General features: G+C 52.5%; 2 protein-coding genes across 4 annotated transcripts; one reads left to right on the top strand and one right to left on the bottom strand.

The window, feature by feature from the left end:
* Positions 1-315: 315 nt before the first annotated feature.
* Positions 316-12,866, bottom strand: ndor1 (NADPH dependent diflavin oxidoreductase 1). 3 transcript variants are annotated; one of them, XM_031890212.1, is made up of 15 exons: positions 12,772-12,866; positions 12,289-12,423; positions 9,243-9,320; positions 9,031-9,128; positions 8,795-8,893; positions 8,607-8,708; positions 7,022-7,237; positions 4,495-4,616; positions 4,196-4,416; positions 4,006-4,113; positions 3,430-3,541; positions 2,296-2,442; positions 2,055-2,173; positions 1,462-1,556; positions 316-686 (listed from the first exon to the last, which is right to left on the bottom strand). In XM_031890212.1, exons 2-15 carry the CDS (start codon positions 12,421-12,423, stop codon positions 542-544), a joined length of 1,797 nt encoding a protein of 598 aa, XP_031746072.1. In that variant the 5' UTR covers positions 12,772-12,866; the 3' UTR covers positions 316-541.
* Positions 12,867-12,899: 33 nt separating this feature from the next.
* tmem203 (transmembrane protein 203) lies at positions 12,900-23,210 on the top strand. The gene is given in 2 exon segments (NM_001011060.1): positions 12,900-12,999; positions 22,598-23,210. A coding segment is annotated over 1 exon segment (411 nt). The 5' UTR covers positions 12,900-12,999; positions 22,598-22,655; the 3' UTR covers positions 23,067-23,210.
* The last annotated feature ends 3,396 nt before the right edge of the window (positions 23,211-26,606 follow it).

Below are 26,606 nucleotides of genomic sequence, written 5' to 3'. Positions count from 1 at the left end.
CCTGCTGTTTTACATACGCAGCCCCCACACTGTGCGGCACAGATACTGCCCCCTGCTGCCCAGGGAAAGCAATAGAGACATGGGCAACATGGCAGCTCCGTGGCACTAGGGGCCCCACGTGCAGGCGTGGCCCCCACATGGCGGTGCAGCCGATGGAACCCCCCAATATCTTGCAGTCGGTAACCACACTCTGGGAGGGCAAGGGTTAAGCGAGGAGGCAAAACCCTCCCCCTATTCCGCAGGCAAAGGGACCCCCAAACAGGTTGCACCAGTCCTGCCCCCGGGGGGGGGTACAAACACACACACAGCTCTGGATCCATAAAATAATCACTTTAATAACATTACTATACAATGATGGGGGTCCTGGTTGCCCCCCAATCAGCCCCTCGGTATAAATAATGCCCCTGGGTAGCAACGGTTCAGCAGGGATCTGATTGGCTGCTCTGTGGTCATAAGACCTGCTCTATTACCCAACAACCCTGCCCAGGGGGGGCCACCTTGGCGCCGCAGCACAGGGCCCCCCACAGGAACACGAGCAGATTTAGGACCATGTCTCCGACTGGAAGCGGCGGGATTTCTCCATGGCGACGACATACTGCTCAGCGTCGGGGGCAGACAGACCCCCTTCCGACTGCAACACCCACTTCAGCGCATCCGTCACCTCATTGGGCATCGATTTGGCATTGCTGCCACCGAGCGGGCACAGGGGGGGGGGGAGATACAGAAAGAAATACAGAGAGACAAGGGTTAACTAGGGTTATCTAGTTGCTAGGGGCTAATTTAACCTAGCAACCGGGCAGACACAGAAATAGGAATAGGGGAGGGGCTAAATCAAAAGAGGAGTAATAAAAAAATAACAATGAAAATAAAATTGCAGCCTCGTGGAGCAGTCGTTTTTTGGCTGCTATTTGTAGCAACCTTGCAATTGGTCTTCATTGTTCATTATTAATAGTTATTATTATATATATATATAGTTATATAGAGAGTCATTTGCCTTCCTTTTCTACCTTTTCATTAGTTATTTGCCTATGTCCCCCTCCTATACGTATTCCAGTCTCTTATTCAAGCCACCTGCTGGTTGGTAGGGAAAATAAGACCCTAGCAACCAGATAGAGGCTAAATAGCTGAAAAACCATATAAAATAGAAAATGAAGACCAATTGCAAATCGTCTCAGAATATCCCTGTTTACATGGTACTAAAAGTTAATATAAATGCGAGCACCCCCTGTGACACCCCCCTTCCTAGACAGGGGCAGTTAATCAGCGCATTACAATAGCAAAGTACATTTGGAAGTTGCCTGCTGCCCCCTAGTGGCAGCTAAGTGCAATTACAAGACACCTCAATCCCTGTTCTCTCCTTCCCATGTTTTTTCTTTCTTGTGAAGTTTTTAATAAAAAAATCAGATAAGCATTAACCCCTCACATCCCCCACACGTCCCACCCGCTGCTGCCCGGCCTTACCCAGCGATGTAGAAGTAGCCCTGTCTATTGGCGAGCAGGTCCCACAGGAGGGCGCTGTTCTCCCGTATGCGACGCTGCACATACACTTTATCCTCCTGCGGGGGGGGGGAAGAATTAGGGTGAATGAGATCCTTCCGCACTCCCAGAATTCCACTGAGCTCAGCCAATCAGAGCACAGATCCCCCCATCTTGTTGCCCCGGCACATAGCAGCCATGATTCAGTCTATGATATAGTCATGTAACCAATCAGGCGGTGGGAGGGGCCATGAATTAGATGTGAGACCAATACTAATAACCCCGCCGCTCCCTAATCACTAAGTGATAATTACCCCCTTGTTATAGAATGGCCTATTCCTAGCAACTTTTCAATTGGTCTTCATTTTTTATTACATATAGTTTATTTATTATTTATTTATCAGGTATATCACATGACCCGGGCATGGATCCGCTCAGAGGAAGTGGATCTCCTCACTGCATGGGTAGAACATTTGGGGAGCAGCCAGTCAGGGGTTGGGCTAAGGGGGAAGTGATGTCACAATGTGGTGTTGCTGTAGCAGGAGGGCCCCCTGCTGGGCAGTGTGTGTATAACAGACCTGATCCCGGGAGAAGGCGGTGAATAGGGTCAGGAATCCGCCAGTCACCAGATCCTCCCATTCCTTCTCAAAATAGAAATCCTTGGATTTTCCTCGACAGCCGAAAAACAAGCAGCTCCCTGCGAGAGAGGGACAGGGTCACGTGACGCACTGTGCGCTGTGGGAGGGGACACAGCTCATCCAATAGAATCCCTTCCCTACAAGGGTCTCCCATAAATGACACAAGGACCTTGTTACTCACCGCGTTTCCCATTGGCCGCTCTCTCCTGGACAGCAGCGCGGAACGGCGCCACCCCAGTGCCCGGCCCCACCATCACCAGCGGCGTGCCCGGCTCCAACGGGAATGTCATGCTCCCTCTCTTCACCCAAATGGGAACCCGCTCTCTACCTGCATGGGGGGCAGCATGGGAGTCAGGGGGGGCAGCATGGGAGTCAGGGGGGGCAGCATGGGAGTCAGGGGGGGCAGCATGGGAGTCAGGGGGGGCAGCATGGGAGTCAGGGGGGGCAGCATGGGAGTCAGGGGGGGCAGCAAGAGCCAGACAGTGTGAGACAGCCGGGTGTATGCGAGTGACTGTAGGTGACAGTGTGAGACAGCCGGGTGTATGCGAGTGACTGTAGGTGACAGTGTGAGACAGCTGGGTGTATGCGAGTGACTGTAGGTGACAGTGTGAGACAGCCGGGTGTATGCGAGTGACTGTAGGTGACAGTGTGAGACAGCCGGGTGTATGCGAGTGACTGTAGGTGACAGTGTGAGACAGCCGGGTGTATGCGAGTGACTGTAGGTGAGAGCGTGAGACAGCCGGGTGTATGCGAGTGCCTGTAGGTGACAGCGTGAGACAGCCGGGTGTATGCGAGTGACTGTAGGTGACAGTGTGAGACAGCCGGGTGTATGTGAGTGACTGCAGGTGACAGTGTGAGGCAGCCGGGTGTATGCGAGTGACTGCAGGTGACAGTGTGAGACAGCCGGGTGTATGCGAGTGACTGTAGGTGACAGTGTGAGACAGCCGGGTGTATGCGAGTGACTGTAGGTGACAGTGTGAGACAGCCGGGTGTATGCGAGTGACTGTAGGTGACAGTGTGAGACAGCCGGGTGTATGCGAGTGACTGTAGGTGACAGTGTGAGACAGCCGGGTGTATGCGAGTGCCTGTAGGTGACAGTGTGAGACAGCCGGGTGTATGTGAGTGACTGCAGGTGACAGTGTGAGACAGCCGGGTGTATGTGAGTGACTGCAGGTGACAGTGTGAGACAGCCGGGTGTATGTGAGTGACTGCAGGGGACAGTGTGAGACAGCCGGGTGTATAGGTACAAGACAGTATAAGATGGGTAAGAGGATAAAGGGCAGAAGAAGCACAGGGGCAGTTTGGGGAGACTTACCCCGGGGGGGGAGGGAGGCCAGCCATGTAGAACACAGACCCCGGCGGGGCTCAATCAGTTTGCTCCGGTACTGAACGACGGCCACGAGGATCTGCAGAGCGTTGGGGAGAGCCTGCCGGGAACAGAGAGACAACACGGGCTGAGAGACAACACGGGCTGAGAGACAACACGGGCTGAGAGACAACACGGGCTGAGAGACAACACGGGCTGAGAGACAACACGGGCTGAGAGACAACACGGGCTGAGAGACAGACATGCTGGGAGTCCCTCCATGGAGAGTGCGGCGGGTGTGGGAATTGTTACCCCATGAGTCTGCCCTCCCCTGCAGAACCCCCCCCCCGGGGCACAATGCCCATAGTGCAGGGCATCTCAGTAACAACCCACCTTAATCTACATTAATGAGATTATTGTCATATTGCTTCCTAGTTACCAATAGCAACAACACCCTATATCTCGTTGCTATGGACCAGTACATTAGCAACCAGGCAGTGCTTTTAATCCCTAGTTGGTAAAAAGCAGAATAATAAAGGACCAATTGCAATTGCATACAGGTGACCATTTCCCAGAATGCCCTACCTGCATGGAGGAGGCGATGGAGAAGGCGCGGGGGCGCATTCGGGGGATAAGTTCCAGTAGGTAAGTGGCAGGAATGCAGCGGGTCGTATGGGGAAAGTCAACCAGAACCTGCGGGGCAACAGGACAGGGTTAATGGGTCGGTGCTGCCCAAATGCCCTTTCTGCCCCCCCCAGTCTGTCGGTGCCGGTACCTCCAGGAGAGTGCGCCGGGGGCGGTTACAGTAGGAGAAGAGCTCTTCCTGCCCCCCGGCGGAACCGAACTCCCTCAGCTTCTCCCGTTCCAGCTCGTCGGGGGCAAAATGGCTGAGCAGTTGGAAGAAAGAGCGGCGCGGCACGGCGCAGAGATCCAGGTACCGCTCTGCCAGCTGCCCAATACACTGGAGCTCCGCCAGCTGCGCCGGGACTGCCGCCTCTGCCGGGACAGGAAAGCGAGTGTCAGCTCATGGGGCTAGTGCTTCTGCCCCGCCCCCACCCCCTGATTGGTGCTTACCGGGGTCACTGGCTTCCACCACAAACCTGGTGCGCGGGTCGAGGCGCAGGAGGCTGCACAGCTGCTGCACGTGGGGAGGGGAGTTCCTGGGCTGAACCATCGCCACGTCCCCCGGGGAGAACCTGATGCAAAGGGTTAATGTCAGTTGGGTCTTTCCTCAACCTCAGCTACTATCAAGGTCATATTCTCTTTATATTATGTTATAGAATTGCCCTATTCCTAGCAACGCTGCAATTGGTCGTCATTATTTGTTTCGTTTTTTAATTATTTGCCTTCTTCCGACTCTTTCAAATGGGGGTCGCTGACCCCGGCAGCCAAACCCTATTGCTCTGTGAGGCTCCAGTTTTATTATTATTGTTACTTTTTATTCCTTATCTTTCTATTCAGCCCCTCCCCTATTCATATATCAGCCTCTCAATCAAACCCTTCCCTGGTTGCTAAGGTAATTTGAGCCCTAGCAACAGGATAACTGACCCCGGCAACCAAACCCTATTGCTCTGTGAGGCTCCAGTTTTATTGTTATTGTTACTTTTTATTCCTTATCTTTCTATTCAGCCCCTCCCCTATTCATATATCAGCCTCTCAATCAAACCCTTCCCTGGTTGCTAAGGTAATTTGAGCCCTAGCAACAGGATAACTGACCCCGGCAACCAAACCCTATTGCTCTGTGAGGCTCCAGTTTTATTGTTACTTTTTATTCCTTATCTTTCTATTCAGCCCCTCCCCTATTCATAGACCCATCTCTCATCCAAACCCCTCCCTGGTTGCTAAGGTAACTTGAACCCTAGCAACAAGATAACTGACCCCGGCAGCCAAAAACTGTGAGGCTCCAGTTGTTACTTTTTGTAACTTCCATTCCTATTCAGCCCCTCCCCTATTCATATATCAGTCTCTCATCCAAACCCCTCCCTGGTTGCTAAGGTAACTTGGACCCTAGCAACCAAATAGAAGCTGAAACGCCAAACCGGAGAGCTGCTGAACTGAAAACTAATACTAAAAAATAAGTTAACGTTTAGTAGGATGTAGAGAGTGATATTCTGAGACAATTTGCAATTGGTCTTCATTTTTTATTATTTGCAGTTTTCTAGTTATTTCACTTGATCCTGCAGCTCCCAGGAGACCTGCATGACCAACCCCCTGCACTGTGACCAAAGGCAAATCAGACTATTGCCCCGTAGGGCAGATACAGGGATTTTACCCGAAGGGCAATTGAGGCCTTACATACTCCCTCCCGTAACAGCGCCAACTGGTGGCCATTAATAGGAGCTGCAACGCAGGACACACAACCCGCAGGGTTAATGGCACAAGGTTACGGCTTCTATAAATATCCGGAGATTTTATTGCTTAGTGGCGCCGGCGCCGTCACCGTCCAATCGGGGAGTTTATAACATAATGGCCCCCCGGGAACTTCCAGCACGGAGCTATCTTAGTCCTGCGAGTCCAGGGATCAACTCTAGTCTATAATTACTGTCAGCCTGGCCCCAATCCAGCAGGAACAGCCCCCTAAGTTTGCCCATAGCCTGTACAGAGACATACCATAAAACTATGGCACATAGGGATTCCCCTGTACTAAGCACAATCCAGCAGGAACAGCCCCCTAAGTTTGCCCATAGCCTGTACAGAGAGATACCATAAAACTATGGCACATAGGGATTCCCCTGTACTAAGCACAATCCAGCAGGAACAGCCCCCTAAGTTTGCCCATAGCCTGTACAGAGAGATACCATAAAACTATGGCACATAGGGATTCCCCTGTACTAAGCACAATTCAGCAGGAACAGCCCCCTAAGTTTGCCCATAGCCTGTACAGAGAGATACCATAAAACTATGGCACATAGGGATTCCCCTGTACTAAGCACAATTCAGCAGGAACAGCCCCCTAAGTTTGCCCATAGCCTGTACAGAGAGATACCATAAAACTATGGCACATAGGGATTCCCCTGTACTAAGCACAATTCAGCAGGAACAGCCCCCTAAGTTTGCTCATAGCCTGTACAGAGAGATACCATAAAACTATGGCACATAGGGATTCCCCTGTACTAAGCACAATTCAGCAGGAACAGCCCCCTAAGTTTGCCCATAGCCTGTACAGAGAGATACCATAAAACTATGGCACGTAGGGATTCCCCTGTACTAAGCACAATTCAGCAGGAACAGCCCCCTAAGTTTGCTCATAGCCTGTACAGAGAGATACCATAAAACTATGGCACATAGGGATTCCCCTGTACTAAGCACAATTCAGCAGGAACAGCCCCCTAAGTTTGCTCATAGCCTGTACAGAGAGATACCATAAAACTATGGCACATAGGGATTCCCCTGTACTAAGCACAATTCAGCAGGAACAGCCCCCTAAGTTTGCCCATAGCCTGTACAGAGAGATACCATAAAACTATGGCACATAGGGATTCCCCTGTACTAAGCACAATTCAGCAGGAACAGCCCCCTATGGCAGTACAGGTACTACTATAAATATTACTGCCAGTGAACAGAATGATCAGAATTGCAAGAGGTTAAACCAGTCCCTTACTGGAGGGCGGAGCCTGAGATATCGAACTCAATGAGACGCACATCCTGGAAATGATCCAGTGCCGTCACGCGCTGATTGGACACGACCGGAGCAGGGAACGGGTGCGACTCGGAGGCAGGCGTGGTATTGTTTGAATCCCTTTCCAACTCCTCCCCTGAGAGGTCATCCTGCCCAATCGTCTCTTCCAGGAGGCGGAGTAAGTACTTTGGTGGTAACCTGAAAAATTAATCAACAATTCAGATATACGGGGAATGATGTAACCCCCTATGGTAAAATATAAGGATATTATACATTCAGTGCTGAGAGTTTTCATACAGGTCATGGAACTCCAAGATATAGATATAATGTTATCTTGCCACAGAACCCCTCAGTGACTGCTAATATCCTTATCATTTACAGTAGGGGGTACATTATCCCTTATAATACATGAGTGATACTCAGAGTTCCCTGTATAACTCAGCCTGCAGCCTTGTGCCTTTATATGGGGGGCACAGAACCCCTCAGTGACTGCTAATATCCTTATCATTTACAGTAGGGGGTACATTATCCCTTATAATACACGAGTGATACTCAGAGTTCCCTGGTATAACTCAGCCTGCAGCCTTGTGCCTTTATATGGGGGGCACAGAACCCCTCAGTGACTGCTAATATCCTTATCATTTACAGTAGGGGGTACATTATCCCTTATAATACATGAGTGATACTCAGAGTTCCCTGTATAACTCAGCCTGCAGCCTTGTGCCTTTATATGGGGGCACAGAACCCCTCAGTGACTGCTAATATCCTTATCATTTACAGTAGGGGGTACATTATCCCTTATAATACATGAGTGATACTCAGAGTTCCCTGTATAACTCAGCCTGCAGCCTTGTGCCTTTATATGGGGGGCACAGAACCCCTCAGTGACTGCTAATATCCTTATCATTTACAGTAGGGGGTACATTATCCCTTATAATACATGAGTGATACTCAGAGTTCCCTGTATAACTCAGCCTGCAGCCTTGTGCCTTTATATGGGGGGCACAGAACCCCTCAGTGACTGCTAATATCCTTATCATTTACAGTAGGGGGTACATTATCCCTTATAATACATGAGTGATACTCAGAGTTCCCTGTATAACTCAGCCTGCAGCCTTGTGCCTTTATATGGGGGGCACAGAACCCCTCAGTGACTGCTAATATCCTTATCATTTACAGTAGGGGGTACATTATCCCTTATAATACATGAGTGATACTCAGAGTTCCCTGTATAACTCAGCCTGCAGCCTTGTGCCTTTATATGGGCACAGAACCCCTCAGTGACTGCTAATATCCTTATCATTTACAGTAGGGGGTACATTATCCCTTATAATACATGAGTGATACTCAGAGTTCCCTGTATAACTCAGCCTGCAGCCTTGTGCCTTTATATGGGGGGCACAGAACCCCTCAGTGACTGCTAATATCCTTATCATTTACAGTAGGGGGTACATTATCCCGTATAATACATGAGTGATACTCAGAGTTCCCTGTATAACTCAGCCTGCAGCCTTGTGCCTTTATATGGGGGGCACAGAACCCCTCAGTGACTGCTAAGGAAACTTACAAGATATCCTCGCTGATGATGTTGAGACCTGGGGGTAAAGGGTATATAGACAGGATCTTGCCCCAGAGATCTTTCAGCCAGGGATCCACTGCTGCGTCAGGGCTAAACACAAACACAAGTACAGCCTGTGAGTCAGTGCAAGTGAGCCAAGGGGCACATAGGGCCAGGCTGTTCCTGCAGGAACCTACCCCAAGTCATGCTGATCGTCCCCCAGCGCCGGGGGCAGGAGGGGGCAGGCTCCGAGCTGCTGCAGGCGCTTGTGCAGTTTCTTTGCTATGAAGTTAAACCTGAGAAACAAACAGGAACCAATGAGCAATGGAAGTACGAGTAACCCCCCAATAGGCAGATATGGGCTCAGGGAATGGGAACCCCCAACCTATAACTGGGGTACAGAGCCCCCCCGAGAGAGAAAGGAGGGCCTTACTTTGGGTAGGAAGAATCACCGAGGCCTAAAACGGCATAATCCATCCGGCAAAGGGCATTGTGGGGGAGATTCCTCCGGAATATAAACCTCCAGAAGTTCTGGGGGGGGGGAAAAAAGGGACAATTAGCAGTAAAGGGGACACTAAACCTCCGGTATGTTGGTGGGATGTGCCCACAGCAAGCAATGGAGGTGCCACCGGTGCCAGGACCTACCTTCATGTTATCGGGGGGGTCCCCCTGCCCTGTAGTGGCGCAGACAAATACCACGAGGGGCTCGTGAATAAGATCAGCCTGGGAAAGGGAAAGCAAAGCCGATTAGGAACGGGGGGTACAGAAACAGTTAAACGGGGGGTTCTGCCATTCTGCTCAGCCTGGGGGGACATAGGGAAAGGTAAGGGGCACCCCCAAACCCGCTGCCTGTCACTGTTGGGCATAATGGGAGGCTAACGTGCAGTATGTTTGCTCCCCACTAGGTGTCACTGCTGAGCCAACACTGGGTGTAAATAGCAGCACCCGGCCCAATGCAGCACCCAGGGGTGTCTGTCCCTGTCTCGTGAGTCATTCCCTGGGTGCACGTGCCGGGGGTGTCACAGAGTGACTCCCAGAGAAGCACTTAGGTGCCAATTGCTCTGACTATGGGCCCAGCAGAACCCGGCAGAACCACATTCCCAGCGCCGGACTCACAGCCGACTTTCCTGTTACACTGAGCCCCGGGGTAACTTGCACTGCAGCGGGGTAAGTACCGATCCCATTCCCATCAGCCCCTGCCCCAGTGAGCTTACAATCTAATGTCCCTATCCCATTCCCATCAGCCCCTGCCCCAGTGAGCTTACAATCTAATGTCCCTATCCCATTCCCATCAGCCCCTGCCCCAGTGAGCTTACAATCTAATGTCCCTATCCCATTCCCATCAGCCCCTGCCCCAGTGAGTTTACACTCTAAGGTCCCTATCCCATTCCCATCAGCCCCTGCCCCAGTGAGCTTACAATCTAATGTCCCTATCCCATTCCCATCAGTCCCTGCCCCAGTGAGCTTACAATCTAAGGTCCCTATCCCATTCCCATCAGTCCCTGCCCCAGTGAGCTTACAATCTAAGGTCCCTATCCCATTCCCATCAGTCCCTGCCCCAGTGAGCTTACAATCTAAGGTCCCTATCCCATTCCCATCAGTCCCTGCCCCAGTGAGCTTACAGTCTAAGGTCCCTATCCCATTCCCATCAGTCCATGCCCCAGTGAGCTTACAACTAAGGTCCTATCCCATTCCCATCAGTCCCTGCCCCAGTGAGCTTACAATCTAAGGTCCCTATCCCATTCCCATCAGTCCCTGCCCCAGTGAGCTTACAATCTAAGGTCCCTATCACATTCCCATCAGTCCCTGCCCCAGTGAGCTTACAATCTAAGGTCCCTATCCCATTCCCATCAGTCCCTGCCCCAGTGAGCTACAATCTAAGGTCCCTATCCCATTCCCATCAGCCCCTGCCCCAGTGAGCTTACAATCTAAGGTCCCTATCCCATTCCCATCAGTCCCTGCCCCAGTGAGCTTACAATCTAAGGTCCCTATCCCATTCCCATCAGTCCCTGCCCCAGTGAGCTTACAATCTAAGGTCCCTATCACATTCCCATCAGCCCCTGCCCCAGTGAGCTTACACTCTAAGGTCCCTATCCCATTCCCATCAGCCCTGCCCCAGTGAGCTTACAATCTAAGGTCCCATATCCCATTCCCATCAGTCCCTGCCCCAGTGAGCCTTACAATCTAAGGTCCCTATCCCATTCCCATCAGTCCCTTGCCCCAGTGAGCTTACAATCTAAGGTCCCTATCCATTTCCCATCAGTCCCTGCCCCAGTGAGTTTACAATCTAAGGTCCCTATCCCATTCCCATCAGTCCCTGCCCCAGTGAGCTTACAATCTAAGGTCCCTATCCCATTCCCATCAGTCCCTGCCCCAGTGAGCTTACAATCTAAGGTCCCTATCCACATTCCCATCAGTCCCTGCCCCAGTGAGCTTACAATTCTAAGGTCCCTATCCCATCCCATCAGTCCCTGCCCCAGTGAGCTTACAATCTAAGGTCCCTATCCCATTCCCATCAGCCCCTGCCCCAGTGAGCTTACAATCTAAGGTCCCTATCCTCCATTCCCATCAGTCCCTGCCCCAGTGAGCTTAACAATCTAAGGTCCCTATCCCTTCCCATCAGTCCCTGCCCCAGTGAGCTTACAATCTAAGGTCCCTATCACATTCCCATCAGCCCCGCCCCGGTGAGCTTACAATCTAAGGGTCCCTTATCCCATTCCCATCAGTCCCTGCCCCGGTGAGCTTACACTCTAAGGTCCCTATCCCATTTCCCATCAGTCCCTGCCCCGGTGAGCTTACAATCTAAGGTCCCTATCCATTCCCATCAGTCCCTGCCCCAGTGAGCTTACAATCTAAGGTCCCTATCACATTCCCATCAGTCCCTGCCCCAGTGAGCTTACAATCTAAGGTCCATATCACATTCCCATCAGCCCCCTGCCCCAGTGAGCTTACAATCTAAGGTCCCTATCCCATTCCCATCAGTCCCTGCCCCAGTGGAGCTACAATCTAAGGCCCCTATCCCATTCCATCAGCCCCTGCCCCAGTAGCTTACACTCTAAAGTCCCTATCCCATTCCCATCAGCCCCTGCCCCAGTGAGCTTACAATCTAAGGTCCTACCCATTCCCATCAGTCCCTGCCCCAGTGAGCTTAACAATCTAAGGTCCCTATCCCATTCCCATCAGTCCCTGCCCCAGTGAGCTTACAATCTAAGGTCCCTATTCCCATTCCCATCAGTCCCTGCCCCAGTGAGCTTACAATCTAAGGTCCCTATCCCATTCCCATCAGCCCCTGCCCAGTGAGCTTACAATCTAATGTCCCTATCCCATTCCCATCAGCCCCTGCCCCAGTGAGCTTACAATCTAAGGTCCCTATCCATTCCCATCAGTCCCTGCCCCAAGTGAGCTTACAATCTAAGGTCCCTATCCCATTCCCATCAGTCCCTGCCCCAGTGAGCTTACAATCTAAGGTCCCTATCCCATTCCCATCAGTCCCTGCCCCAGTGAGCTTACAATCTAAGGTCCCTATCCCATTCCCATCAGTCCCTGCCCCAGTGAGCTTACAATCTAAGGTCCCTATCCCATTCCCATCAGTCCCTGCCCCAGTGAGCTTACAATCTAAGGTCCCTATCCCATGTTTAGGGGCAGTTAACGTGCCGGTCAGTACCAACCATACAAACACGGGGCTACTTACCACCCTGTACTCATCGAGCGATTCCATCCTACATTGGAAGTGGTGGCGCTTGGCTTCCCTGCCGAGTCTCCCAGCCAAATCCTCCGCTGTCCCCGTCTGACTCCCATAGAGGATGAGGAGGTTCCGTTGGGGCATCTGTGGGGGGCACAGGGGTAACACAAGGGGGTTAGTCACTTACTGCCCCAATACCCACCCCCTGCCTGGGCCAGTCACACCTCAGTAGGAAACCAGCCCTGAGGATTTGCAGCATTAGCAGAAAGTGAGGGCAGCACTACTGGCCAATGGCAGGCTGGATACATTCTGTCAGTGCTACAGTTGCTCTCCTGTCTGGCTTGCCCCATACAAATCAATGAGCCCCACTGACACACATAAACATACGCACAAAGCTAAAACTAAATGAAAAGTTACAGCCTGCGCACCGCTGAGGATTGTGGGAGTTGTAGTTCAGCAGCAGGTGGAACCCTCCCCCTCAGTGCCACTCACCTTCCGGCTTCCCTCCCCTCACACTCAGGCACTACGTTCCCGCCCTGCGCGCTTTCATGACGCAGTGACGCACAGTGACGCACAGTGACGCAGAGTGACGCAGAGTGACGCAGAGTGAAGGCGGAAGTGTTCCCTGCGGTAGCGGTGTGAGGGCTCCTCTCCTATAGCGGCTACGGAGCGTCTCTCCCCCAGCAGCCCGGGCCCATGGGCAGTTCCGGGGGTATTTGGGTGAGTGCGTCATTCTCTCTCTGCCCCTGGTCTCCCCCACACCTGTCTGTCATGTATCTCTATTATCTGTCTATCTATCCTGTCTCTCTATGGTTATTGGGCATCACTGACCCCCCCCCCCCAGGCTGTCTGAGAGATGCACATTCCCCACATGTAATGGCAATTAAAAGCTTACAGTACTGGGCCGGGGCAGAAAGGAAAGGGTTACAGTACTGGGCAGGGGCAGAAAGGAAAGGGTTACAGTACTGGGCAGGGGCAGAAAGGAAAGGGTTACAGTACTGGGCAGGGGCAGAAAGGAAAGGGTTACAGTACTGGGCAGGGGCAGAAAGGAAAGGGTTACAGTACTGGGCAGGGGCAGAAAGGAAAGGGTTACAGTACTGGGCAGGGGCAGAAAGGAAAGGGTTACAGTACTGGGCAGGGGCAGAAAGGAAAGGGTTACAGTACTGGGCCGGGGCAGAAAGGAAAGGGTTACAGTACTGGGCAGGGGCAGAAAGGAAAGGGTTACAGTACTGGGCCGGGGCAGAAAGGAAAGGGTTACAGTACTGGGCCGGGGCAGAAAGGAAAGGGTTACAGTACTGGGCAGGGGCAGAAAGGAAAGGGTTACAGTACTGGGCCGGCGGCAGAAAGGAAAGGGTTACAGTACTGGGCAGGGGCAGAAAGGAAAGGGTTACAGTACTGGGCCGGGCAGAAAGGAAAGGGTTACAGTACTGGGCAGGGGCAGAAAGGAAAGGGTTACAGTACTGGGCAGGGGCAGAAAAGGAAAGGGTTACAGTACTGGGCCGGGGCAGAAAGGAAAGGGTTACAGTACTGGGCAGGGGCAGAAAGGAAAGGGTTACAGTACTGGGCCGGGGCAGAAAGGAAAGGGTTACAGTACTGGGCCGGGGCAGAAAGGAAAGGGTTACAGTACTGGCAGGGGCAGAAAGGAAAGGGTTAACAGTACTGGGCCGGGCAGAAAGGAAAGGGTCACAGTACTGCGGCCGGGCAGAAAGGAAAGGGTTACAGTACTGGGCCGGGGCAGAAAGGAAAGGGTTGACAGTACTGCGGCCGGGGCAGAAAGGAAAGGGTTACAGTACTGGGCCGGGGCAGAAAGGAAAGGGTCACAGTACTGGGCCGGGGCAGAAAGGAAAAAGGGTTTACAGTACTGGGCCGGGGCAGAAAGGAAAAGGTTACAGTACTGGGCCGGGGCAGAAAGGAAAGGGTTACAGTACTGGGCCGGGGCAGAAAGAAAGCGGTCACAGTACTGGGCAGGGGCAGAAAGGAAAGGGTTACAGTACTGGGCAGAAAGGAAAGGGTTACAGTACTGGGCCGGGGCAGAAAAGGAAAAGGGGTTACAGTACTGGGCCGGGGCAGAAAGAAAGGGTCACAGTACTGGGCAGGGCCAGAAAGGAAAGGGTTTACAGTACTGGGCAGAAAGGAAAGGGTTACAGTACTGGGCCGGGGCAGAAAGGAAAGGGTTACAGTACTGGGCCGGGGCAGAAAGGAAAGGGTCACAGTACTGGGCCGGGGCAGAAAGGAAAGGGTTACAGTACTGGGCAGAAAGGAAAGGGTTACAGTACTGGGCCGGGGCAGAAAGGAAAGGGTTACAGTACTGGGCCGGGGCAGAAAGGAAAGGGTTACAGTACTGGGCCGGGGCAGAAAGGAAAGGGTTACAGTACTGGGCCGGGCAGAAAGGGAAAGGGTATTACAGTACTGGGGCCGGGGCAGAAAGGAAAGGGTTACAGTACTGGGCCGGTGCAGAAAGGAAAGGGTTACAGTACTGGGCCGGGCAGAAAGGAAAGGGTTACAGTTACTGGCCGGGCAGAAAGGAAAGGGTTACAGTACTGGGCCGGGCAGAAAGGAAAGGGTTACAGTACTGGGCTGGGGCAGAACAGGAAAGGGTTACAGTACTGGGCAGAAAGGAAAGGGTTACAGTACTGGGCCGGGGCAGAAAGGAAAGGGTTACAGTACTGGGCCGGGGCAGAAAGGAAAGGGTTACAGTACTGGGCCGGGGCAAGAAGGAAAGGGTTCAGTACTGGGCTGGGGCAGAAAGGAAAGGGTTACAGTACTGGGCCGGGGCAGAAAGGAAAGGGTACCAGTACTGGGCCGGGGCAGAAAGGAAAGGGTTACAGTACTGGGCCGGGGCAGAAAGGAAAGGGTTACAGTACTGCGCCCAGAAAGAAAAGGGTTACAGTACTTGGGCAGGGCAGAAAGGAAGAGGTTAACAGTACTGGGCAGGGGCAGAAAGGAAAGGGTACAAGTACTGGGCCGGGGCAGAAAGGAAAGGGTCACAGTACTGGGCCGGGGCAGAAAGGAAAGGGTATACAAGTACTGGGCAGGGGCAGAAAGGAAAGGGTTACAGTACTGGGCCGGGGCAGAAAGGAAAGGTTACAGTACTGGGCAGGGGCAGAAAGGAAAGGGTTACAGTACTGGGCCGGGGCAGAAGAAAGGGTCACAGTACTGGGCCGGGGCAGAAAGGAAAGGGTTACAGTACTGGGCCGGGGCAGAAAGGAAAGGGTTACAGTACTGGGCAGGGGCAGAAAGGAAAGGGTTACAGTACTGGGCCGGGGCAGAAAGGAAAGGGTCACAGTACTGGGCCGGGGCAGAAAGGAAAGGGTTACAGTACTGGGCCGGGGAGAAAGGAAAGGGTTACAGTACTGGGCCGGTGGCAGAAAGGAAAGGGTTACAGTACTGGGCCGGGGCAGAAAGGAAGGGTACAGTACTGGCCGGGGCAGAAAGGAAAGGGTTACAGTACTGGGCAGGGGCAGAAAGGAAAGGGTTACAGTACTGGGCCGGGCAGAAAGGAAAGAGGTTACAGTACTGGGCAGAAAGGAAAGGGTTACAGTACTGGGCAGAAAGGAAAGGGTTACAGTAACTGGGCAAGAAAGGAAAGGGTTACAGTACTGGGCAGAAAGGAAAGGGTTACAGTACTGGGCCGGGGCAGAAAGGAAAGGGTTACAGTACTGGGCCGGGGCAGAAAGGAAAGGGTTACAGTACTGGGCAGAAAGGAAAGGTTACAGTACTGGCGCAGGAGCCAGAAAGGAAAAGGGTTACAGTACTGGGCAGGGCAGAAAGGAAAGGGTTACAGTACTGGCTGGGGCAGAAAGGAAAGGGTCACAGTACTGGGCCGGGGCAGAAAGGAAAGGGTTACAGTACTGGCCCGGGGCAGAAAGGAAAGGATTTACAGTACTGGGCCGGGGCAGAAAGGAAAGGGTTAACAGTACTGGGCCGGGGCAGAAAGGAAAGGGTTACAGTACTGGGCGGGGCAGAAAGAAAGGTTACAGTACTGGGCAGGGGCCAGAAAGGAAAGGGTTACAGTACTGGGCCGGGGCAGAAAGGGAAAGGTTACAGTACTGGGCAGAAAGGAAAGGGTTACAGTACTGGGCAGGGGCAGAAAGGAAAGGGTTACAGTACTGGGCAGAAAGGAAAAGGCGTTACAGTTGACTGGGCCGGGGCAGAAAGGAAAGGTTACAGTACTTGGCCGGGGCTGAAAGGAAAGGGTTACCAGTACTGGGCCCGGCAAAAGGAAAGGGTTACAGTACTGGCAGAAAGGAAAGGGTTACAGTACTGGGCCGGGCAGAAAGGAAGGGTTTACAGGTACGGGGCAGGGGCAGAAAGGAAAGGGTTACAGTACTGCGCAGAAAGGAAAGGGTACAGTACGGCCGGGGCAGAAAGGAAGGGGTTCCGTACTGGGCCGGGGCAGAAAGGAAATGGTCACAGTACTGGGCAGGGGCAGAAAGGAAAAGGGTTACAGCTACTGGCAGAAAGGAATAAGGGGTTACAGTACTGGGCCGGCGCAGAAGAAAGCGTTACCAGTACTATGGGCCGGGGCCGAAAGAAAGGTTTACAGTACTGGGCCGGGGCAGAAGGAAAAGGGTTACAGTACTGGGCAGAAAGGGAAAAGGGGACAGTACTGGGCCGGCGGCAGAAAGGAAGGGTAACCCAAGTACTGGGCAGGGGCAGAAAGGAAAGGGTTACAGTTACTGGGCCAGAAAGGGAAAGGGTACAGTACTGGGGCCGGGGCAGAAAGGAAAGGGTTACAGATACTTGGCCGGGGGCTGAAAGGAAAGGTACAGTACTGGGCCGGCAGAAAAAGTTACAGTACTGGGCAGAAAGGAAAGGGTTACAGTACTGGCCGGGGCCAGAAAGAAAGGGTTACAAGTACTGGGCAGGGGCAGAAAGGAAAGGGTTTACAATACTGGCAGAAAGGAAAGGGTTACGAGTAACTGGGCCGGGCCGAAAGGAAAGGGTTACAGTACTGGAGCCGGGGCAGAAAGGAAAGGTTACAGTACGTGGCCGGGCAGAAAAGGAAAGGGTTACAGTACTGGCAGAAAGGAAAGGGTTACAGTACTGGGCAGAAAGGAAAGGGTTACAGTACTGGGCCGGGGCAGAAAGGAAAGGGTTACAGTACTGGGCAGAAAGGAAAGGGTTACAGTACTGGGCCGGGGCAGAAGGAAAGGTTACGGTACTGGGCCGGGCAGAAAGGAAAGGATTACAGTACTGGGCAGAAAGGAAGGTTACAGTACTGCAGGAAAGGAAAGGGGTTACAGTACTGGCCGGGCAGAAAGGAAAGCGTTACAGTACTGGGCCGGCAGAAAGGAAAAAGGCGTCACAGTACTGGGCGAAAAAAAAAAAAAAAAAAAAAATAGGAAAGGGTTACAGTACTGGGCCGGGGCAGAAAAAGGAAAGGGTTACCAGTTACTGGCCGGGCAGGAAAGGAAAGGTGACAGTACGGGGCGGGGCAAAAGGAAGGGGATACAGTTACTGGGCTGGGGCAGAAAGGAAAGGGTTACATACTGGGCAGGGGCAGAAAGGAAATGTTACCAGTACTGGCCGGGGCAGAAAGGAAAAGGTCACAGTACTGGGCAGAAAGGAAAGGGTTACAGTACTGGGCCGGGGCAGAAAGGAAAGGGTTACAGTACTGGCCCGGGCAGAAAGAAAGCGGGTTACAGTTACTGGGCAGAAGGCAAGGTTACAGTACTGGGCCGGGGCAGAAAGGAAAGGTTACAGTACTGGGCGGCAGAAAGGAAAGGGCTTACAAGTTACTGGGGCGCGGGGCAGAAAGAAGGGTTACAGTACTGGGCCGTGCGGGCAGAAAGGAAAAGGGTACAGTACTGGGCCGCGGGCAGAAAGAAAGGGTTACAGTACTGGGCCGGGGCAGAAAAGGAAAGGGTTACAGTACTGGCAGGGCCAGAAAGGAAGGCGTTTTACGTACTGGGCAGAAAGGATAAGGGTTACTAGTACTGGGCCGGCAGAAAGAAGGGTTACAGTCTATGTGTTCTTAGGCCGGGGCAGAGAAGAAAGGAAAGGGTTACAGTACTGGGGCCGCGGGCAGAAAGGCGTTACAGTATGAGGGCAGGGCAGAAAGGAAAGGGTTACCACAGTACTGGGCAGAAAGGAAAGGGTACAGTACTGGGCCGGCGGCAGAAAGGAAAGGGTCTCACAGTACTGGGCCGGGGCAGTAAGGAAAGGGTTACAGTAACTGGGCGGAAAGGAAAGGGTTACAAGTAACTGGGCCGGGGCAGAAACGGAAAGGCGTTACCCAGTTACTGCGGCTGGGGCAGAAAGGAAAGGTTACAGTACTGGGCAGGGCGCAGGCAAAAGGAAAGGGTTACAGTTACTGTTTTACGGCCGGGGCAGAAAGGAAAGGGTACAGTACTGGGCAGGGGCAGAAAGGAAAGGGTTAAGTACTGGGCAGAAAGAAAGGGTACAGTACTGGGCCGGGCAGAAAGGAAAGGTCTCACAGTACTGCGCCGGGGCAGTAAGGAAAGGGTTTACAGACTGGCTGCGGGCAGAAAAGGAAAGGGTTACAGTACTGGGGCAGGGGCAGAAAGGGAAAGGTTACAGTACTGGCAGGAAAGAAAGGTTACAGTACTGGCCGGGGCAGAAGGAAAGGGTTACATTACTGGCAGGGGCAGAAAGACAAAGGAGTTACCAGACTGGCAGGGCAAAAGGTAAGGGTTACAGTACCTGGGCCGGGCAGAAAGGAAAGGTTACAGTACTGGGCCGGGGCAAGAAAGAAAGCGGGTTACAGTATGGGCCGGGCAGAAGGAAAGGTACAGTACTGGCGCCGGGGCAGAAAGGAAAGGATTACAGTACTGGGGCCGGGGCAGAAAGGAAAAGGTTACCAGTACTGGGCCGGGGCAGAAAGAAAGGAGTTACAGTACTGGGCCGGGCAGAAAGGAAGGGTACAGTACTGGCAGGGGCAGAAAGTAAAGGTTTACAGTACTGGGCAGAAAGGAAAGGTTACAGTACTGGGCCGGGGGGCAGAAAGGAAGGTTACAGTTACTGGGCCGGGGCAGAAAGGCAAAGGGTTACAACTGGGCCGGGGCAGAAAGGAAAGGTTACAGTACTTGGCCGCGGGCAGAAAGGTTACCAGTACTGGGCAGGGGCAGGAAAGGAAAGGGTCACAGTACTGCGGCCGGGCAGAGGAAAGGAAAGCGGTTACAGTACTGGGCAGAAAGGAAAGGGTCACAGTTACTGGGCCGGGGCAGAAGAAGGGTTACAGTACTGGCTGGGGCAGAAAAGGAAAGGTTACAGTACTGGCAGGCAGAAAAGAAGGGTTACAGTACGGTCAGAAAGGAAAGGGTTACAGTACTGCGCCGGGCAGAAAGAAAAGCGGTTACAGTACTGGGCCGCGGGCAGAAAGGAAAAAGGGTCAACAGTTATCTTGCGGCAGAAGGAAAGGGCTTACAGTACTGGCAGGGCAGAAGGAAAGGGTTACATACTGGGCCGGGGCAGAAAGGAAAGGGAGTTACAGTACGGGCCGGGCAGGAAAGGAAAGGTTACAGTACTGGGCCGGGGGCAGAAAGGGAAAGTTACAGTACTGGGCCGGGGGCAGAAAGGAAAAGGCGTTACAGTACTGGCGGCAAAAGAAAAGGGTCACAGTACTGGGCCGGGCAGAAAGACAAGGGTTACAGTACTGGGCCGGGGCATAAAGAAAAGGTTACAGTACTGGGCCGGTGGCAGAAAGGAAAGGGGTTACAGTACTGGGCCGGGGCCAGAAAGGAAAGGGTTACAGTACTGGGCCGCGGGCAGCAAAGGAAAGGGTTACAGTATGGGCCGGTAGGCAGAAAGGAAAGGGTTTACAGTACTGCCCGGCCGGGGCAGAAAGGAAAGGGTACAGTACTCGGCAGGGCGCAGAAAGGAAAGGGGTTACAGTACTGGCAGCGGGCAGAAAGGAAAAGGGTTACAGTTACTGGTAGAAAGGAAAGGGTTACAAGTACTGGGCCGGGGCCAGGGCAGAAGAAAAAAAGGGTTTTACAGTACTGCGGCCGCGGCAAAAGTGAAAAGGTTACAGGTACTGGGCCGTGAGGCAGAAAGGAAAGGGTCACAGTACTGGGCCGGGGCAGAAAGGAAAGGGTTACAGTACTGGGCAGGGGCAGAAAGGAAAGGTTCATACTGGGCCGGGGCAGAAAGGAAAGGGTCTACATATGGCCGGGCAGAAAGGAAAGGGTCACATATGGGACGGGGCAAAAGGAAAGGGTTCACAGTACTGGGCCGCGGGCAGAAAGGGTTAGCATTACTGGCAGAAAAGGAAAGGTACATTACTGGGCAAAAAAAGAAAGGGTTTACAGTACTGGCAGAAAGGAAAGGGTTACCATTACGGGCCGGGGCAGAAAGGAAAGGGTCACAGTACTGGGCAGAAAGGAAAGGGTCACAGTACTGGGCCGGGCAGAAAGAAAGGTCACAGTACTGGGCAGAAAGGAAAGGTCCACAGTACTGGGCCGGGGCAGAAAGAAAGTCACAGTACTGGGCCGGGGCAGAAAGGGAAAGGTCACAGTACTGGGCCGGGGCAGAAAGGGTCACAGTACTGGGCCGGGGCAGAAAGGAAAGGGTTACAGTACTGGGCCGGGGCAGAAAGGAAAGGGTTACATACTGGGCCGGGGCAGAAAGGAAAGGGTTACAGTACTGGGCCGGGGCAGAAAGGAAAGGGTTACAGTACTGGGCCGGGGCAGAAAGGAAAGGGTTACAGTACTGGGCCGGGGCAGAAAGGAAAGGGTTACAGTACTGGGCAGGGGCAGAAAGGAAAGGGTTACAGTACTGGGCAGGGGCAGAAAGGAAAGGGTTAAAAATACTGTGCCCTGGGCTGGGGACATGAGATGCTTCTGCTGTTTTTTAAACTACAACTCCCAGCATCCTCCCTTATCCTGCTATAAACAGGAAGTCCTTTCTCTATGATGTCCATGATTTATGTTGGGAGCATTTAGAGGGGGGGTACCTACCGGCACACAGTAAGGGGGGTACCTACCGGCACACAGTAAGGGGGGTATCTACCGGCACACAGTAAGGGGGGTATCTACCGGCACACAGTAAGGGGGGTACCTACCGGGCACACCAGTAAGGGGAGTTCCTACCGGCACACAGTAAGGGGGGTATCTACCGGCACACAGTAAGGGGGGTATCTACGCACACAGTAAGGGGTATCTACCGCACACAGTAAGGGGGTACCTACCTGCACACAGTAAGGGGAGTTCCTACCGGCACACAGTAAGGGGGTATCTACCGGCACACAGTAAGGGGATACCTACCGGCACACAGTAAGGGGGATACCTACCGGACACACAGTAAGGGGAGTCCTACCGGCACACAGTAAGGGGGGTATCTACCGGCACAACAGTTAAGGGGGGGTATCTACCGGCACACAGTAAGGGGGGTATCTACCGGCACACAGTAAGGGGGTACCTACCGGCACACAGTAAGGGGGATACCTACCGGCACACAGTAAGGGGGATACCTACCGGCACACAGTAAGGGGAGTTCCTACCGGCACACAGTAAGGGGGATACCTACCGGCACACAGTAAGGGGGGTACCTACCGGCACACAGTAAGGGGGATACCTACCGGCACACAGTAAGGGGGATACCTACCGGCACACAGTAAGGGGGATACCTACTGGCACACAGTAAGGGGGTACCTACTGGCACACAGTTAGGGGGTGCATTGCTCTGGGTACCCCGGTACTAGGGCACAACTAACCCCAGGGATGATATATAATTGCCCCTTCGTAGCAGAAGCAGTTTCATTGGCTGTGTGCAATAGCTGAATGGAAATATGGGGCACAGGGGGGCACGTGGGTATAACATGACTGGGTACTGCCCCTGTATGTGCCCCTCAGAGCTACTGTCACGTGATGCCCCAGGGCACAGGAAGCCAACACTGAGTGGGTATCGCTGCCCATAGCGCAGGGGTATTAGTGCTGGGCCTGACTTGCCCAGTTCCTGTGCCCATGGGTAAGTTGGCATAAGTACCCATGGATACTGTAACCATGGAGCTGGAACTTGTAATACCCCACCTCCCCCAGGCATTTTACCCAAACCCCCTTCCTATGGGCCGATCTGTCATTATAACTCCCAGCCTGTGATCCACCCACCGGGGTCCCCGAGGGGGGGGGGGGGGGTTACTTTGTAGTCCTTATTGCAGAGAGTTTATATCCCCCCCCCCCAGAGTAACCGCTGCCATTCCTAAACATTGTTCCACCTAATTAAAGGGGATATAAACCCAAACATACATTATAATTAACAAAAAATGTGATTTTATTTTGTTTGCTGCGGTTCCGACTGTAGAAACAATGTAGGCTGATGCAATGAGTCACTAAAGCTCTCTGCCCTCCCACTCTAGGCTTGTGGGTAAGGTGCCGGTTCTGGAGTGCTAGCCGGGGGGCTACCCATGATGCACCATGCTGTTCTCCCTGCTTGAGTTGGTGCAGTGGTTGGGATTCGCCCAACTGGAGATCTTCCTGCACATCTGGGCGCTGCTGGTATTCACGGTGCTGCTGGCGCTGAAGGCCGACGGCTTTGCCCCCGACATGTCGTGGTGGAACATCTTCATCCCGTTCTTCACCGCCGACGGCCTGAGCACCTACTTCACCACCATCGTGACGGTGCGGCTCTTCCAGGACGGGGAGAAGCGCCAGGCGGTCCTTCGGCTCTTCTGGATCCTCACCATCCTCAGCCTGAAGTTTGTGTTCGAGATGCTCCTGTGCCAGAAGCTGGTGGAACAGAGCCGGGAGTTATGGTTTGGGCTCATCATGTCCCCCGTCTTCATCCTGCTCCAGCTGCTCATGATCCGGGCCTGCCGGGTCAACTAGGGACCCCCAATGGACTCATTTATTCCTATACCTGGTTCTGGTATCCCTGACTGTAAGACTGATCCGATTTGGTTCCGAGTGTTGCTCAGTTCAGCTTTGTACAGATGGAACCACTCTGATTCTAATAAAGCAAAGTAAAGCATGTGTGCGTTTCCCCACTCGGCCTATAGGGGGCATCGGATCTGAGCACAGAACCTGCTCCCCACACGGAGGGTTTGGTACCAACAGTACTACAGGGCCCATTTGCTACAAATGTATAAATCCATTACTGGGTTACACGTCATCTATAGCAACAACTTTCCCTATATCGGGGTCTCTTGTTTCCATAGTAACGTGGCAAAGTGATGGGAGTGCCCTGGGGGCACCCATATGTATAAATACAAATATACAGAGAGGGAATGTTCTGGGCACACAATAAGCTGTACCCCCATACTGTACTGTCTAAGGGAAACACTATGGCACCCCCTACCCATATGTATAAATACAAATATACAGAGAGGGAATGTTCTGGGCACACAATAAGCTGTACCCCCATACTGTACTGTCTAAGGGAAACACTATGGCACCCCCTACCCATATGTATAAATACAAATATACAGAGAGGGAATGTTCTGGGCACACAATAAGCTGTACCCCCATACTGTACTGGCTAAGGGAAACACTATGGCACCCCCTACCCATATGTATAAATACAAATATACAGAGAGGGAATGTTCTGGGCACACAAGCTGTACCCCCATACTGTACTGTCTAAGGGAAACACTATGGCACCTCCTACCCATATGTATAAATACAAATATACAGAGAAGGAATGTTCTGGGCACACAATAAGCTGTACCCCCATACTGTACTGTCTAAGGGAAACACTATGGCACCTCCTACCCATATGTATAAATACAAATATACAGAGAAGGAATGTTCTAAGGGAAACACTATGGCACCCCCTACCCATATGTATAAATACAAATATACAGAGAGGGAATGTTCTGGGCACACAATAAGCTGTACCCCCATACTGTACTGTCTAAGGGAAACACTATGGCACCCCCTACCCATATGTATAAATACAAATATACAGAGAAGGAATGTTCTGGGCACACAATAAGCTGTACCCCCATACTGTACTGTCTAAGGGAAACACTATGGCACCCCCTACCCATATGTATAAATACAAATATACAGAGAGGGAATGTTCTGGGCACACAATAAGCTGTACCCCCATACTGTACTGTCTAAGGGAAACACTTATGGCACCCCCTACCCATATGTATAAATACAAATATACAGAGAGGGAATGTTCTGGGCACACAATAAGCTGTACCCCCATACTGTACTGTCTAAGGGAAACACTATGGCACCTCCTACCCATATGTATAAATACAAATATACAGAGAGGGAATGTTCTGGGCACACAATAAGCTGTACCCCCATACTGTACTGTCTAAGGGGAAACACTATGGCACCCCCTACCCATATGTATAAATACAAATATACAGAGAGGGAATGTTCTGGGCACACAATAAGCTGTACCCCCATACTGTACTGTCTAAGGGAAACACTATGGCACCTCCTACCCATATGTATAAATACAAATATACAGAGAGGGAATGTTCTGGGCACACAATAAGCTGTACCCCCATACTGTACTGTCTAAGGGGAAACACTATGGCACCCCCTACCCATATGTATAAATACAAATATACAGAGAGGGAATGTTCTGGGCACACAATAAGCTGTACCCCCATACTGTACTGTCTAAGGGAAACACTATGGCACCCCCTACCCATATGTATAAATACAAATATACAGAGAGGGAATGTTCTGGGCACACAATAAGCTGTACCCCCATACTGTACTGTCTAAGGGAAACACTATGGCACCCCCTACCCATATGTATAAATACAAATATACAGAGAAGGAATGTTCTGGGCACACAATAAGCCACGTTACAGTTGGTTGGGGCCCTGCCCGTGAGTATTGTGTGAGGCTCATACAGGGCCGGATGCTGTTATTTCGGTTCCATTGTGCCCCTGGGGCAGGTACAAAAGACTAAATCCTACCCGGTGCCCCACCCTCGGGCTGCGCTGGAAAGAACAGAATAGGAAGATTTTGCCCTTCTGTCCCGGCGCAGTGAGGGGGGGGCCCACACAATAGGGAACCTGCTTCCTTGGGTATCAGCCAAACCACAGCCTGGGGGGGGGGGGGGCAGGGGGTCCTGTTACTTTGCACCATTGCTCTGCTCACTTCCTGTTACAGGGAATTCTGGGAGAACAGAAGGTATAACCTGAGATATTAGCTACATATATACCCCTGGGGCAAAGCCCCTCCCACTACCAGAGCCTCTGATCCCCTGTGTCAGCAGACTGGGGGCCCTAAATGTTCCTGGACTACTGCTTCACAGCAAGGCATGCTGGGAGTTACAGTCCAGGCACATCTGGGGACCCCTGTGAAATACATTCTCCCCATTGGCTGGTTGCAGGTTCTGGTTATGGTGCCCCAGGGGTGCAGCTGGTGTGGGCGGGGGCACTGAATCACTGGCCACACCCATCTGAGCCCTGGCACCGACCTCACCATGATGTGCCGGAGGGGGGGGCGGGATCACCAGGGCAGGGAGTTGCACGGGGAGACAATTACAGGAGCACCTTGTTTCCTTGCACTGAGAATGTTTATTGTCTCTGCTGTTTGTGGTACCGAGGGATGGGGGGCCCCGGGGGGCCGACGCACACACAGGGGGGGATCCATTCATGTTACACTCGAAATATAAAGCAGAGTTTGGCCGCATAACAGGGAATGGCTAGTACAAACAAACAGGAAGTGGCTAGTACAAACAGGAAGTGGCTAGTACAAACAAACAGGAAGTGGCTAGTACAAACAAACAGGAAGTGGCTAGTACAAAGAGGAAACAGTTACAGTTGATCCATTATATATATATATATTCATTAAATGAACAATTACCGGTATAAACATTATGAAATCAAGTGCAAAATAGACTTTTTCGGAGTATTTAAAGGTAAATAACAATAAAACAGATCGGTGCAAATGGGCGACGCCGGAAAGTAGTGGAAAAGCCAGAAACCGGGGTCCGTTATTCTATAAAAATACAGTTTTTATTCCCCCTCATTAGCAATAGGAATAATTACAGTATAGCCATGAATCTGCTGTGGCTCTGCAAGGGATGCTGGGAGTTGTGGCTTTGCAAGGGATGCTGGGAGTTGTGGCTTTGCAAGGGATGCTGGGAGTTGTGGCTTTGCAAGGGATGCTGGGAGTTGTGGCTTTGCAAGGGATGCTGGGAGTTGTGGCTCTGCAAGGGATGCTGGGAGCCGTGGCTCTGCAAGGGATGCTGGGAGTGTTCGCTCTGCAAGGGATGCTGGGAGCCGTGGCTCTGCAAGGGATGCTGGGAGCCGTGGCTCTGCAAGGGATGCTGGGAGCCGTGGCTCTGCAAGGGATGCTGGGAGCCGTGGCTCTGCAAGGGATGCTGGGAGCCGTGGCTCTGCAAGGGATGCTGGGAGATGTGGCTCTGCAAGGGATGCTGGGAGCTGC

This window comes from Xenopus tropicalis, chromosome 8 (assembly GCF_000004195.4).
Source record: "Xenopus tropicalis strain Nigerian chromosome 8, UCB_Xtro_10.0, whole genome shotgun sequence".
NCBI lineage: Eukaryota > Metazoa > Chordata > Amphibia > Anura > Pipidae > Xenopus > Xenopus tropicalis.
Note: the sequence above shows the minus strand (reverse complement) of the source record. Positions and strands in the feature narration are given on the sequence as shown.